The sequence below is a fragment of the Rhamphochromis longiceps genome, linkage group LG3 (genome assembly GCF_057381845.1).
Source record: "Rhamphochromis longiceps isolate RC_006_pf linkage group LG3, R_longiceps_female_GT1.1, whole genome shotgun sequence".
In the NCBI taxonomy this organism is placed as follows: Eukaryota; Metazoa; Chordata; class Actinopteri; order Cichliformes; family Cichlidae; genus Rhamphochromis; species Rhamphochromis longiceps.
Window position 1 is genome coordinate 49,220,352 of NC_140559.1, and position 15,775 is coordinate 49,236,126.

General features: G+C 41.7%; 1 protein-coding gene across 6 annotated transcripts in view; it reads right to left on the reverse strand.

Annotated features, from left to right (window-relative positions):
- Nucleotides 1-1,511: 1,511 nt before the first annotated feature.
- Nucleotides 1,512-15,775, reverse strand: part of LOC146675131 (adhesion G protein-coupled receptor L3) — a 279,742-nt gene continuing 265,478 nt past the window's right edge. For 4 of the 6 annotated variants that reach the window (XM_085400200.1, XM_085400201.1, XM_085400198.1 and 1 more), the window contains 3 exons: nucleotides 12,638-12,734; nucleotides 7,444-7,569; nucleotides 1,512-4,102 (listed from right to left, as the gene is read on the reverse strand). In XM_085400200.1, the coding sequence (XP_085256326.1) occupies nucleotides 3,153-4,102; nucleotides 7,444-7,569; nucleotides 12,638-12,734 (1,173 nt within the window). In that variant the 3' untranslated portion in view covers nucleotides 1,512-3,152. The remainder of the gene's footprint in view (nucleotides 4,103-7,443; nucleotides 7,570-12,637; nucleotides 12,735-15,775) is intronic. The other 2 variants (XM_085400203.1, XM_085400202.1) reach the window with 1 other exon arrangement.

Here is a 15,775-nt window from a genome sequence, read left to right on the forward strand (position 1 = left end):
TCCCAGTGAACAGAGGAGACTGGCAAGACTGCTTGTAGCGGAGAGAAAGACAACAGTAACTCAAGTAACCACATGTTAGAACCAAGGTATGCAGAGGAGCATTTCTGAAAGCACAAAAACATCGAACCCTGAAGCAGATTAGCTACAGCTGCAGAAGACCGCACTGTCTGCCTCTCCTATCAGTTAAGACGAGGAAAAAGAGGCTACAATTCACACAAGCTCACCAAAATTAACGATGCCTGGTCTGAAGAGTCCCAGAGTCAGAATTTGGTGTAAACAGCATGAAAGCACGGACCCATCCTGCTACGTATCAGCGTTTCAGGTTGTTGGTGGTGTAACGGTGTGGGGGATATTTTCTCTGCACTTTGGGCTCCAAAGTATCAGCTGAGATTTATTTAAATGCCACAGCCTACCTGACTGTTGCCATGTCCATGCCTTTATGAACAAAGTGTACCTATAGCTGCTTGGTGGCTGCTTCCAGCAGGATAACACACCATGTCAAATAATCTTAAACTGGTTTCATGATCAGAACAATGAGTTCCCTGTACTCCAATGGAATAGAGCATCTTTGGGATGTGTTGAAATGAAAGACTGGTGTGATGGATGTTCGGCAAACATATCTGTACCAACTGTGTGATGCTATTGTGTCAATATGGGCAAAAAACTCTGAGAAAGGTTTCTAGCAGCTTGCTGAATCTGTGGCATGAAGAATTAAGGCAGCACTGAAGGCAAAAAGGGGGTTTGAATCGATAAAAGCAAGGTGTACCTATCAAAGTGAGTGCATGAGTCATCAACGCACATGTAAGCATCCTGCCATTACCTAATGTCCTACTGCCTCAGTATAAATGCTCAGCCTTAATTGTGCTTTGTCTTTGTGCTCTATGTGTGATCTCACAGATGTCACTCTGCTCTATGATCTCATAATAATGCCACAAGTTCAGGTAAGAGTTGCTTAACCTTTAAAATCAAATATAAAACAAGCTAAGGTTGACTAGACGGTCATTAAGGGTTTTTTGCCTTTTTGTTTCTTTTTTAATACAAAAAAGCTCTTAGTAAAGTCCAACCAACAAATCCTGTCCAATAAGTGTATAAACATCGACTGCCTTCAGTTGCTACTGTTACTCAGAGGTAAGGCTGCTCACTTGTTTTCAAGCGGTCTGCGGTCCACTTTACTCTCACAACTCCAGCGCAGCTTATCAATATCACATCAAGCACACCGTATCTGTAAAGAATCCATTGGTTACAACAGCAATGATATTGAAATATTTATTACAGCTTATGAAACCACTGCTTCTATTATAAAGCAGACCAGAGCATACAGAGCACATCCACTGTTGCCGGGGCCAAAACTGACTTGGCACTAAAATGGACAGAGGGCTAATGACGAATACGAACTCAGAAGTAAGAAAAGACTCGATCGTTCCGTTATTTGGAGGTCTTCGGCTGTTATCCATACAAAAGTGTCCCGGGACTCAGACAAAACACCAGCACTTTTGTCATAGCTACATGATAAATCTTAATCAGTAATTTATTTGTTGGCAAACAAGTTTCACTGTTACAACAAATATTAGTTATGAGGTCATTCAACTCTGAAACCAATACAAAAAAAAAAGAATAAATAAGAAGCCATAATTATAGCCAATAAGAAAAACTTCTTTTTGCTGCTAAACTTGCTCCCATCCTTTATTACTGTTTATTTAACAAATAAATAAATAGATTTTCTCCTTGAGGAAGAAAAAGAAAAACACTTCCAGTTTTTCTCACTTCAAAAGCTCTTTCTTTAATAAGTAAAACAGCCATCTTTCTTTGTTTTTTTTGCACAAGTGTCTAGTGCTCATCAAGGTTCAATTTGTTCTCTTTCTGAGAAGCACAAGCGTTTTCTGAATGCCAATATAGATGCAGGATGCACTATAAACTTTCTGAGGGACACCTCGTGATTAAATTGGACTGATTCTGTCTCCTTGACAATCTGTGAATCAGAGCTCTGCTATCTACACAGTAAAAAAAAAAAGAAAACGAAAGAGAAAACGAACCAGGCGGAAATAATAATAATAAAAAAAAAACAGACCTGAAAAAGAAAGGTGAATACGGTTCACGAAAATGCGGCACGATAAGTGTGTTCTTGTGGTATTTTTTGTGTAATTTTGCTCCTATTTCGATGGTCATTTCTCAGAAAGTGATAAAAGAGAAAGAAAAAAAAAACAGACTGGCACCAAAAGCCCAGAAGGGCCAGCACAAGAGAACAAAATTGCTCCTAATCACTACATTTACAGAGACAAAAGGGTTCGCTTGGAACGGGAAAAAAAGCATACTATTATGTGCAATGCTAGTTATCTGTACAGTTACATAGAAATATCTCGCAATTCTCTTATTAGTTTTTTTCTCCCTCTTTTAACAACTGGAATTACAGTAAAATCAAAGAAAGAAACAAAAACAAACAAAAAAAAAAAGAACAGTTATGCTTAAAAGCATACAATCAATAATTCCTTTATGGTAACTGTCCAAAATGTGTGTGTGCGTATATGTGTTTTTTTCATTGAAGGGACACTTCAGCAAACAAAATGTGCTGCAACTCACCAAAGAGGAAAAAAATCTCTCAAAAAGTCAATATAGATACAGAAGTATAATAAAATAGTCTTTTTTTTGTTTTTTGTTTCGTTTTAATTCTGGTGAAGTCTTCAGTTTCAAACTTTAGGGGTATGCAGTTCCTGTAGACTGTCAACACTATATCTCTGAGACCTAAAAATCCTGTGTGAGTAATTGTCTCTTTTCACAACGAGACAAAACACGGCAAACCACACAGGGTTTGGGAGGGGACGGGGTGGATGTGGTGTTGTGGGGTGTTCGGTGTGTGGGTTGGGGGCGACGAGTGGAGGAGAGGGGGCACAACATCAACCTTCTGCAGTGTCTAACTAAATAGAGTCACATATTAACTGCCGACGACGCCCCCCACCACCGCATTCGTAGCAATTATTATCCTGCTTATGGTCGGTAACAGCGAGGGTACAGTTCCTTCCTCCGCCTCAGTCTTCGGGACACAGAATAAAGAGAATAAAGGCTACCACTTCCAACGACTGATGGACCAAGGGCACACGGGGGAAGAGTAGAGGACTGCGAGAATACAATGGGCACGGGTGGGAGGGGGTTCGGGCCTATAGGCTGGTGACTAGGTGCGAGGGCTCCTGCTGGGCCTCTTCTGGAGATAGATCCTCTCTGTTGGGGGGAACAATGAAGCCATCACTACTGCCCCGCCCTAGCTGGTAGTAGGAATGCAGCTGATGGAGGTGGTTACGTGAGCCCAAGTTGGGCATGCTTTTGTAGTAAACGTCGTCCGAGCTGGCCTCCGGGCTCTTGGCGTCGCCGCCATCCTTGGAGCCATCTGCCGATTCTCCGGACACGTTGGGCAGGCCGGGCAGCATGGGCATGCTGGTGTAGAGGGAGTCTCTCTGGTGGCTGTGGCTGGGCGACGAGCCTTCGTCCTCAGTGTGCTCGTTGGTGAGTAAAGGGAAGAAGCTTTCGCTGTTCTCCTGGGGGATCCTCCTTCGAGACGAGGAGGAAGCGCTGGCGGACGAGAAGGGGTGGTGCGGCAGCGGCAGGGGTGGGGGTGCCGACTGGTGGAGGTGATTGTGAAGGTTGTCCACCGCCTGCAGGGATGGGGGCGGCCTCTGCGGCAACAGCGGGGCGTTCGACTCCTCGCGTATCAACTCCAAACCGAGGCCTTCGTCGTGGTGGGGGACAAAGGTGGAATGGTCATCAAGGCCCAGCGCGACATTCATGCCCATCCCTACGCCCAAGCCCATCCCGTAGCCGCCGTCCTTGCCGCCATTGCTAACATTATTGACCAGCTTATTCATGAGGTTCCGATTCTGCTCGCTTGAGCGCTCGTGGGAATTGTTGAGGTAGGAGGGGATGTAATTGGAGGTGAGCTCTTTTAGGATCTTCTTTTCCAGGGTCGTCTCCTTGTGGTTATAGCCCCGATCAATGATCTGGACGCAGTCACTCATGTACTCAGCGCTGGCAATGCTATAACTGTTGCCATGGTTACCATTCAGTGGTAGAGTATCCATGACACTTGTATCCCGGGCATTGTTCAGGATTCCCTCTGGAATGACAAAGATGAGTAGGGATATAGCAGCTGAATGAGAACAGTGAACTCTTGTGAGACATAAATGCTGTTTTTATCAGCAGCCATCAAATCACCAACCCTCCCAGTTCTATGAAATGCACTCGGACGTAAAGGCCTGGATTAGCATTTTTAATTAAAGCACACAGTTTACAGTAAAATCCTATGAGCTCACACTTACCTTCTTTTAAAAATTGTATTCAATACCAAGACTTACTTCATTTTCATGGAAATCAACAATTAAATGATGGCAGTGATGAAGACATTGATACATGTGCGATACCAGACAGCACCAAACTTCGAGCACGGCACAAAAGCACAAAACGCGTGCAGGCAGAGACAACGGACACATCGAAGCCATGCAATTAACTCTTAAAAGTGAAACACAAACCGGAACACCAGTTGTAGAATTTGGATCCCAACCATATTGTCCCATGTGAGCATTTAGAAACAACATTGTATAAATGCATAGGCGGGGTGGGTATATATTGATATGTTTTATCAATGTGAACACAACTGATACTTCAAAGTAAAGCCACACTGGAAGGAAGGAGGCTTTCTGCTCTTTCTATTGCATGGACATGAAGCTTTCATAGCTTTATCAGTTAGCCAAGTCCATGCTATCAACATCAAAGCATATATTTGAAGATAATTCAGACTACCTCAGACAAGGCCATCCAGCTCGTTAAAGTGTCAAGCTCGCAGTCTGACCTCTTGAAAATTTGACAAGATGCACGTCTCAGACTTCTAAGAAGGAAATTAGCCTCGTAAAAAAATCTAAATATATATCTATGTACGTTTTTGGTATAATCAAATAAAAGGTGCACGAACAAAGGCACGGCGTTCTATTAAAGATCACAGATCAATTTATATCGACGTGCCTTTTCAAGCGTTGAGGTGAATCTTAATGTTAGCTGTAACTGGCTTCACTTATTCAGGCTGTGATATCAAATAGGCCTAGGACATGTGAGTGGAAGAAGTCTCTCTCTTGTCTTTTTTGAAACTACACCAAGTAGTGTAAATGTCTGTAAGCAGTGGAACTCGGGATGCGATTCAAACCAATTTAACTGGCATTCTTGTCAAGGTGAGGGGCCTTTGTCACAAAGAGAATTGTATTGCTTCCAAAGGGAATGACGTTGTTTTCATTACCCCTTTGTCAGCATCGAGTGAAAAGAAAGCAAAGCCAAAGTCAATTACATTTGATAAGCAATGTTTAGTTTGACTCCCATACTTGTCTCTCTGTAGGGCTCTTTTAGGGACAGCATGAGGGAAAGGAAAGAAGAAAAGAAAACACAGTAAGCATAACAGTGACAGGTAGAAAGAGGAAAACGCACATATAGTATGCTGATGACTCATCAAGAAAATGTTTCTGCAATGCAATAGATTGTTTTAACCCTCATGCAAATTCTGTGCACCCACACAAAGAACCTGAACATATCTCATAACAAACAAATATATATATATATATATATATATATATAGCAAGAGAGAGAGACAGAAAGAGAAAAAAAGATGGAATCCTTGGGTAAAACACAGATACGGTACTTTAGTGTCAAATAGACAGATAAATCTTTTGATGCATTAGCAGTCTTACTCTTCCTCATCTATGGCAGTGTAAGTGAGTCATAGCCCTCCATCACAACCTCCAATGTAAGCACTTTGTATTTCATACATAAATTATCAGCTGATCAAAGCTCTCTGAGGTTCGTTGTTGTTGTTGTTGTTTTTTAACTTGAGTTTTCCCAGTTTTACAGACTCGCAAAGTTACAGCAAACACATATTGAGTTGCTGAGAGCTGGAATAGCTCTGCAGAGAGAAAATAAAATAGCATTTCGATAGTCATACTGACCCACGATAGCTTGCCGGTTTCTAATACCCAGCTCTAATACTTGGAATGCTTTAATATCTGCGATACTGAAAATGTTTTTTGTTTTTAAATCACAATAAGTAGACTGAATCTATGTTGAGTTGAAAATCTACATTTGAACATATGAATGAGTAATTATGACAGTTACCAAGTTTGAAATGAAGTGCTAAATAGCTATTTCTACGGTGGCCCTGAGAGGCCAAATGGACTGCAACTTAAGAAAACACCAGCAATAAGAAAAACACTGCAAAAGCACACAAAACACAACAGAAATAGAAAAAATGGAAATAGGAAAAAACAGATTTCCAAAATCACAAGAGAAGTGTTTCTGGGGAGACAATAACCCGACGGACCAGTTGCAGGAACCAAAACATGCTAGGTGTGTTTTATTCTCATGATTCATGTAATGCTGATGGCTGATTTTTAGGCTAATAGTTAGGCTAACACACTTACCTCTCATCTTTTCTTTCCTCATAAAACCGATAGATCCTCCACTTCTTTTAAGTGTCACCCAGCGCAATACTTAGCATATTTTGGTTGGCAGCTGGTCCGTCGGGTTTTTGTCTCCCCAGAAACACTTCCCTTGTGCTTTTGGAAATCTGTTTTTTCCTATTTCTGCTTTTCCTATTTCCATTGTGTTTTGTGTGCTTTTACAGCGTTTTTCTTATTGCTGGTGTTTTCCTAGGTTGCAGTCCATTTGGCCTTTCAGGGCCACTGTAAATTACAGCTAAAGAAACAAATGAACTGTAACCTCTGAATTTTTCCTTCAAACCGCTCTGTTATGTAGCACCGGCGATTTGCATTTTTAAATTCTTGCTTGCCTCAGCGACATTTATCACAAAACAACAGTGTCTGAGAATCTAACAGCGGTGTTCACGAGAATGCAATGCTAAAAGCTAAAACAAAAAAACAAAACAAGAAAACATTGAGACAAAGCACACACGAGCTTCACTGACAACACAGGAGCACATTTAAAATAAATGACTGGTGTTGTATCTGGCTCCCTATAGGCGCCTACTCTTGATTTCAGAGGATTTCCTCATTTTTACACTGTGTGTTTGGCCAAACAGCCACGAGTGAGTGCAACTTATGTAATCGAATAGCACGGCTCTGAACACAAGCCAAGATGCAACACCACTGAAAAATCCCACAGCAAAACAAACCTGTAGGATTTTTATGATAAAGCTATAGCTTGTTCAAAGCTAACACAAAGACAGCAAGGGCAGTGTTGTTGTTTTTTTTTGTTTCTAAATTAAAGCGCTGTTAAAACTCTCAAGGCGACTGCTGGGATTTCAGCTTAGTGCATTACTTTTAATAGTCCAATCATAAAGTTGCTTTTTGTTTTGGGATGGGAACAAAGATGTGCCCCCTAGAGTACCTCCAGGCTCAGACATGAAAAAAAAAAAAACACTGCCCTAGCCACAATGTTAAAGAATGAAAGAAGCTTGCACACCTTGTGTGTTGTACATGCCCAGAGGGTTGTTATAGACTGCCGATTCCCCAAGCAATGTATTATAGGGATTGTTAGTGCCATGAGGACGTAGGAGTGCATTAGGTATAAGATGGTTAGCCATAGCCCCTGGAGCAGCCAGAGAAAGACAGAGTGAGACAGGAAAAAAGGAGACAGGAAAAAGGTAGGTGGGTAGATAAATTGAGATATAGACAGAAACAGAGAGAACATACATATCAGTTGGGCAGATGCAGCTGAGCAGTGACAGCCATTAACATCCAAATGATCATATGGTCATTAATGTGAGGGAGGTTTTGCTACATGAAAGTGGCAGAACTGACGCGGCTAATGGAAAGTGTATTAATTGTACCGTTAATGTCGGCCATTAGCTTTAAGCCCTTTTTCGTGCTCCACATTCAGGCAGTATACAGGTAAACTTTCCAAAGGAGAACCGACATGGCCAACACAGCACAGGTATTGGTACGTCTCTGGACTCAAACAGGACAACACAGAGGGCACGCACCTGTCTGAGGGTGTTTTAGGAAACTGCATTACTAATTACTTTTTTTACCCCCAATATTAATGTTAGGAATGTCATAGGTGTGTCTCAACTCCTAGGCCAGGTCCTTCAGAGGCCACATTTGAAGGCCAATTACGTCAGAGCTAGGAGACGAAGGCTGTCCCAATTCGAAGGCTGCTCCAAATGCGGCCAACAAATATGTCTTTCGTTTCCCTGGATTTGAAGGATGAGTCGGGTGTATCCTTCATGGCCCAACCTATCCCAGAATTAATAGCGCGGCCCAGCCAATTCCAGTTTCCAACAATGGCGGCAGCTACTTAGTTTTATTACTCTTTCTTGGTCACAAAATGAATTTTTAAGATATTTTCAGGCGAGAATGTAGCTGTGTAAACTTCAAATATCTGCTCGATTAATCAAGAGATCACACAGGCCACGCAGACCGCGAAGGCCAGGTCCTCTGAAGGATGCGGCCTAGGGGACACAGCTAAAGCTGCATATTTCTTTTAAAAGCAGGGGTGTATTGCTTCTCAGACTGGAGCTGAATATGCAGTACAGCTGTCCACATTCTTCTCTCGCTGTCCCATCCGCCAATTTCACGATGGCCCTCGAGCCGACTCCACTGAGAGTCTTTTTACTGCTTGAGCTCACATTACATTACTACTAGAAGTATGATATAAGGTTGAAGAGAAAGATGTATAAGTGCAGAAGCCTGGGAAGTAAACACAGTCCCAGGAAGAGGTTTTATCTGACAGCCATGGAGTAAAAAAGGAAGGATTGCTTCATCCCTGTAACTGAGCTGCTAGCTAAAAGCTACTGGTATGTTAGCCTAGCTTAGCTGAGCTACTAGCTACTTGCATGTTAGCAAAGCTCTGTTTTTGCTTTATTTTTTTTGTTTGTTTGTTTTTATTAAGGCCAGCACATGTAGGCTGATAACAGATTTGGTAATGTGTGTTCATGATATGCTAATTAGCCATGTTCTCGTGATACTTAAGCTAATTAGCATTGTTGAACTATAAAGGAGCATCCAGACAGGGAGTGATTCACTCATCCCGCATTGCTTTCAAGTTGAGCATTGGTCGCTGGCGGACATTCCAGACTGGGTGACATTCCAATACAGGGGTGGGCAATTAGTTTTCCCAATTTGAGAGACTGGGACTGTTGTGGATGCACCAATAAGCTGAAACAATCTGCTCGATATTAATTTTAACTTTATAAGCTTATCGGTGGGCCCTCCACAACAGTCCCAGTGTCTCACATGAACAAATAGGTTCATGGCACAGGTCCCCCACCACCTTTGGGATTGGCTGCTCTAACATGTACTACCCAACCCTATGTCACTCACCAAGAGCAGGTAGCAGCTTCAATTGGCACTAAGCGTTATATACATGAACTTTTATCAACTCATCACAAGCAAAGCAAAGCATCAGATCCACAATTCAGTTCAACAATGCAAGAACTCTGCTCCGTTTAAAGTGAATGAAATTCACGACCAAGGATGCCTGAAACGCTTACGTGTGTTTACATTTTTAAAGACCCTTCAGGTAAATATTGAACTGGAAAATAATGATCCAAACATCATCGAGCCTTTAAAAAATAATAATAAAAAGAATTCTCTCCCTTTTTCACACGCTTAAAAACACAACAAAAAATAAGCCTGGGTATAAACGGAACCATGGATTTGGGAAATTGTTACAACGCTAGTTAAAAATAAGATCTATTCACAGCTTTGTTGTTGTTGTCCTGCCTGTGTGGAAGTTCGGCCTGAGTTTAGCTACTTTAGCGCCTCAGCTCTGCTGTTGTGCTCAATTGCGGGAAGTTTACACTCTCTGACATAGCATTGGAAATGAAGTTAACTGCTGCTGAAAAGAAATGATAGGCCTGCTTTTGTCTACCTTAAAAAAAAAAGAATTTCAAGAGGCAGAGCCCTGACTATTAGCGCTGTAAATTGCATGCTGTGTGAAAATGGGAAGCTTGACAGGTGCAGCAGTACGAAGGAAGCCTACCAACAGCCGGGGCCTGCACCATTATTATTACTTCTGGCATTGCCAATCTTATGAGATGAAGTGGTCTAATATTTCCTTTTCTCCAAAGAGCAAAGTTCAATACTTGCTCATTCTCTTTGCGCAGTTGCCGAAATAACCTTTGAATGAAGCGATATGTCCTCTCTATAGTGAAGACGGTCATTACTTTGCATCAGCCTCGCCTCTTCCACGGAAACAGAACAGAGGCTCATTTTCTATTTATGCAGCGCTTGTCTTCAGATTCTTGCTGCCAGGATCTGGCCCAAATGACTCATCAGTTTCCCATCCACATACTACCGCACCAAAGCAACCTTCACAGTCTGAGCCCGGTGATTAGCTGCAGATTTGAAGGCTGCAATCTCAAACACGAATGCTGCAGATTCAGTAATGTTTGTTTTTCTTACAGTAGCTGATGGTTAAAAAAAAAAAATCCAAGTGTCTGAATACATTATGCGGGATATCAAGTATGCTGAAAATACTTCTCAGGCGCATTCATTTCCTGTTTACAAGTCGTTGATTTTCTTTTTTTCCTTCTCTCTCCACGTCAACGTATGAGGCTATTATTTTTAAAGGAGCCGAATTTAAGACTTGTGAGGGCGTTACATGCGCGTGCCTCCTGTATGCACTGTGCCAGAGCGGGTAAACATCTTTTATCTGAGGTGCGAGTACACCGTAATTAGATCCTCCGGCAGAGTGTACTGTTCTTTTTCCAACGCTCTGAATCTGTCACGCCACTGGGGAAAGGTTTTTATAGTACCCCGTGACTCTTCCCTTCCTCTTAAAAGTTAGACTTCTTTTTTTTTTTATGGCGTTCTAATTGCACTTGTACTTTTTATGTCTAAAGACTATGCTTAATGAAATTTAAAAGCACTATAGTGCCGCTGCGTTGGTCTCATCTTTCAGCATTATTCCTACTTTTTTGAGTATTAATTAGCCACGTTATCATTTTGCCTGGGAATCTGGATGTTTAGATTTTTAAAACAAGAAAAAAACCTGTAATTTGATGTTGCTGTTGCTGCTTGCCCTAATTACAGAGTATTCCATAAACACCAGCCCCCCTCTTGAATTCTCCCAATGACAGATCCCCCACTGACTGTGCCTGTGTTTGAATTGGACAATTTCCCCCCCCCCCCCCCCCCAAAAAAGAAAGAATCACACTGATTGTGCAGAAATAATCTTGAATGCTGGGATAAATTGAACATGCAAAGCTATCAAGATGATTGCATGACTCCGCTCTCGAGATGATCACAGTCAGAGCGTCAGCTGCAGGCTCACTCTCTCACACACAAGGAGTTTCGGGGGTGAAGAAGAATACAGAGCACAAAACAGCTAGGAATATTCGCTCCTCAACATATAATTCCTTAATAACAACACGGGAGCAGCCTCGGAGAAGTGCAAATTCTATTTGCATCTGTTTCTTATAACACGTGGGATGGAAGAACACACTTCCCAGCATGCTCTTTAGCTCATGTGAGTGTTTTCTCAATCAGACCGAGCCTTGTGAGAAGGCCGGGGGGATTGAAATGAACGTATAATTTTTACCTCTTTTTATTTTAACATATATTTACAGGAGATCCATGCAGGCTTTTCTTTCAGTCCTGCCCCGTTTCAGCCTCCCCACTATTGATAAAAGCTGCGTCTGTTGACGGTGCTAAGCCGAGCACCTAATTATTGAGATCATGACACTTCCTCCCCGTGTCGAACATTAATCCATCATTGTAAGTGTGCATTAGCGTCTATGCGAGCAGACGCCCAGAGCGAATTTAGAGAGTGAGCGGTGTGGCACTCGCGTCAAGAGATGTCGGGGAGGGATGCCAGCGAGCGCAGCATTTGCTCCCGTTAACCTGAGAGACTCCAAAGTTTACTCTGTCTGTCAATGAATTATATGGAAACTCTTTAGTCACATATATATGAGAGAAGCTCCCAGCCAATTGATTTTTAGGTTTTTCAGTAAGCACTTTTCCTGGTTTCTCACTCAAGGCTTTTACAGGCAGAATGGGCGGGGTGTTCAATATATCCTTTATTGCACACTCATCAAATGAATTAAATGTGATGAAATGCATGATTTACCTAGAACCTGCTATTCTCTCTACCACCTAATCTATTTAGTGTTACTTTTCCTAACAAAACGATAGAAAACGGTTGGTTTGTACTTCAAAATAAGACATAATAAACAATTTTCTGCAGCGGTGAAGCATTCATCCTTTCAATCTGTCACTTGAACAGGTAAGAATTTGCAGCTCTATTGGCAGGAGTTTTCATTTTCGTGATTTCTTACATTGTAAACCTTGCTGTGGTATTTGGTAATAATTAACAGCCAAGTAGGGTGGGGGAGATGCATATTTCACTTGGCGTTTTTAATTATTTCGCAGTATGTGAGGAAAATTGCTGTGAAATGAGTGATTTGCCTTGACTTTTTACAGCTGGATTGAGGTTTGCAGCTGAAAGCTTTAAAGAGGCTTTTAATTCTGCAAAGCCCTCGTGTCATTATTAAGAGGAATGCAAGTCCAAACGCAATTTGAGAAAAATAGCGTTGCTTTTGTGAGAGAGAGAGAGAAAAAAAAATAAAAAAGTTTCTCAGTCACAGTCATAAATTCTGAGGTGAAGGCTGGTGTATTGAATCACTCAAGAAAAGATGTGCTGCGGAAACAAATACCTCTGTTGAGCGATGCAGAGCTGTTGATGTCCCCGGTCATAAAAGAGGACTCGGACTGTTTTCTGACCGTGTCGTTCCACATTCGACGGATGCGGCTCTGCGGAGAAAAATAACATTTCACCTTATAAAAATATTCACTCTGGGGGAAAAAAATAGAAGTCTGCACATGGAGGACGAGTGAAAAGTCTCAGGCTTTCAGCATATTTCCTCAAGCGTGCACTCATATTCTTCACAGCTCAATAACGGCTGAGATATGAAGAAAAAGAGATGCTATCGGCTTTCGAATCTAGTATTTAACCCTGAAACATGTCAGCTGTAGGGATAAGTAACCTCCAATTAAAAATGAGCATTAGCACTATGATAGGTTAAATCAATAATAAAGTCATCAGTCAAGCTCTCTTGAGTCTGTATCTTGGGTTGGAAAGGGCTCAATCCAACAGAGTTCATCCTGGTTAATTATCACAGTCCCGTGGGCTATTGCACAAGCTAAGGGAGTGCATCTAACCATAGAAAAGAGTCCTTTCTATCCTGTGTGCAGAACATTTGAGAGTTTTCTGATTAAAGTATAAAAAAAATTGTTGTTTTTAAAAATATACATTTGTGATGGTATACTTAACCAGGCCGAAACAAGGCTTGGTTGTCAAATGTAGGGAAAAAAGGGATAAAGGCTGTTTGGTAACCCGTGGCAACATATGAAAAAAATATGCATTCCTCAATCAGTTGGCAGCTGGTTGCAGCAGGTGAAATTGGCCACAAAGAGATGTTTGGTGCTACACGAAAAAACCTCCTTGCGATTGCTCTGGCAGATTGCTACAGTTACCTGTAGTTGGCGTCTTTTATGGAAATCGCCAACTTGTGTGCAGACACTTGCCAACCGCTCACTGAGCAACCTTTAAAATAAAAGGTCCACCTTCTGATCCGTGTTGGTTGCAGCACTGAGGGACGGCCTTTACTTTGAAGGTGAGCAATTTACACTCTGTCTGTGTCCTCTGTGCAAATTATAGGTGACACTGGCAATCTAGTAGCTACCAAAGAATGCACAAGAGCATGCTGAAGTTGCCAAACGGTCTCTAGGCCTGTGTTATTGGAGCCTTACTAAGGAGTTTTTCCACCACATGTGGCCAGAACAGCTTCAATGCACCTTGGTATTGATTATGTGCATGTGTGAAACTCTCCTGGGGACAATGAACACCCTTCTGCTTTAACATTGCTGGTGAAAAAAGTGGTCTAAATGACCCTGAAATTCCCAGACACGGGATTGATTGGTTTGAGATTTTTTTAACTGAAGGTTAAAAATTCAGTTAACATAGTTTTCATACTTATCAGACTAACGGATTTCAAGGGTCATGGGTTTTTCCTTTAATCTGTCACATCTGTATATAATACATTTTAAGCAAGACTCCAAGTTAGCCAGACTTCTCAGGAGGAAATTATCCTCCCAGTAATCCATTCATCGAGTTTAACAACATTACGCCTTTCATCTGTCTGCTTTTACTGCAGCCTTTACCCCATCACTGGTTCACCCCTTCACCAGTGCACCAATAACAAGTCAAGCCTCCATCTGCACTTCCCTTAGGGGACCTGTGACTGGATGTGAGTTACAGGGCCCTAACCCTATAAATCTAACTAATCGATGCGGCCAACTGCAAATTTTTAATTAAATGAATCTTGTTCATTTTGATGATTTACTACTACTACTAGACTTGTGTGTGGAACAGTTTCCAGTTAAAGCAGAGCTTATTATGGTCCACTTAAAAATAATTTGGGTACTAAATGCAATCTGGCTAAAGTTTTAATTTGGTTTGATTATTCACTCAGTCCTTTAATTTTACCCATGGTGAATTCTTGATTTTCATAAGTGATGGAAAATATTTTTAAATACAGACTCATTGTGTAACCATAAATGGAAGGCTGGTTCAAATCCCTGAAATCCCTGAAAAAATAATGCAGTTCAAAGGTCTAAGACAGCGGTCCCCAACCCCCGGGCCCCGGACCGGTACTGAGTTGAGGCTCAGGTGTGAAATTTATGGTTTTCAGGGTTTTTATCTTTAACTCGGTTTTCCTGGGTCTTTCCCCGTGTTGTAGTTGTGTGTCTTATTTTGAAAGAAATGTTTACGCGTTAACATAGCGACCAGAGAGCATTAATGGGCAGAGAGGAGGATGTTACTCTCAGTGTTGTTGGCGCATTTCAGGAGGACGCTGCTAATAAAGTTACAGAATCACACAGTGAATTCGCGTTTCTTATCATATTTACAAAATATCACAGTTTTTGTCTTGGTCGTATCCTTTTATTTTGTTGTATTTACACCTTAAAGGCTGATCCATGAAAATATTGTCTGACATTAAACCGGTCTGTGGCTCAAAATATGTTCGGGATCGCTTATCTAAGAGAAAACTATCCTCCTGTAATGGGAGCTAGAGCACAATAGAGCAACTGGTTCAAACCCCACATGAAGCATTTTTAGATTTAAACATATATACCTCCACACGCTCAAAATGTAGGTAGGAGGACTTAAAATAAAAGGGAAAGTTACTCAGCACGCTGGCTGTCTTTTTTCATATGCTAAATGCTTTCTTCCACCTTTTCTATATTTCTTCCTACTCCGGCTTTAACTAAAATTGGAGCAGCTGTCACTATACCTCACCTAATCTCTCGCTGAGCTTCCCCATCGCAGTGTGACATTTAAACCGAGGGCATGTTTTTATTTATAAAAGCTTAAAGCATTTTTCACATCATGAATTGGCGTCTGTTTCGAGCCGAGATGACACATCGCTCACATATTCAAACAGCAACATATACTGACACAGCTGATCTCATTATCATATTGCACACGATTCTGTCCCCAGACCTAAGGGACACAGATGGGTTGAAAATGACAGTGCCATTTCTTCTTCTTCTCCTTTTTTTTGGACGGACAAAAACTTGAACCATTCATAGCCGACGGGTTCGAATGTGCTCTGCTGATTACACATTCATTCCGAAGCCTCGGAGTTAGCAATAAACAACCACATCTTTCTGAGTGTTTCCATTCCTGTCTCGCTCATATAAAGTGACTGAGCATGAGGTTAGAGCCATCTTGTCAAACCACTGTGTATAATTAAACGCTTTGATCTGTGTGCGGAATCCAGCTTGTACCG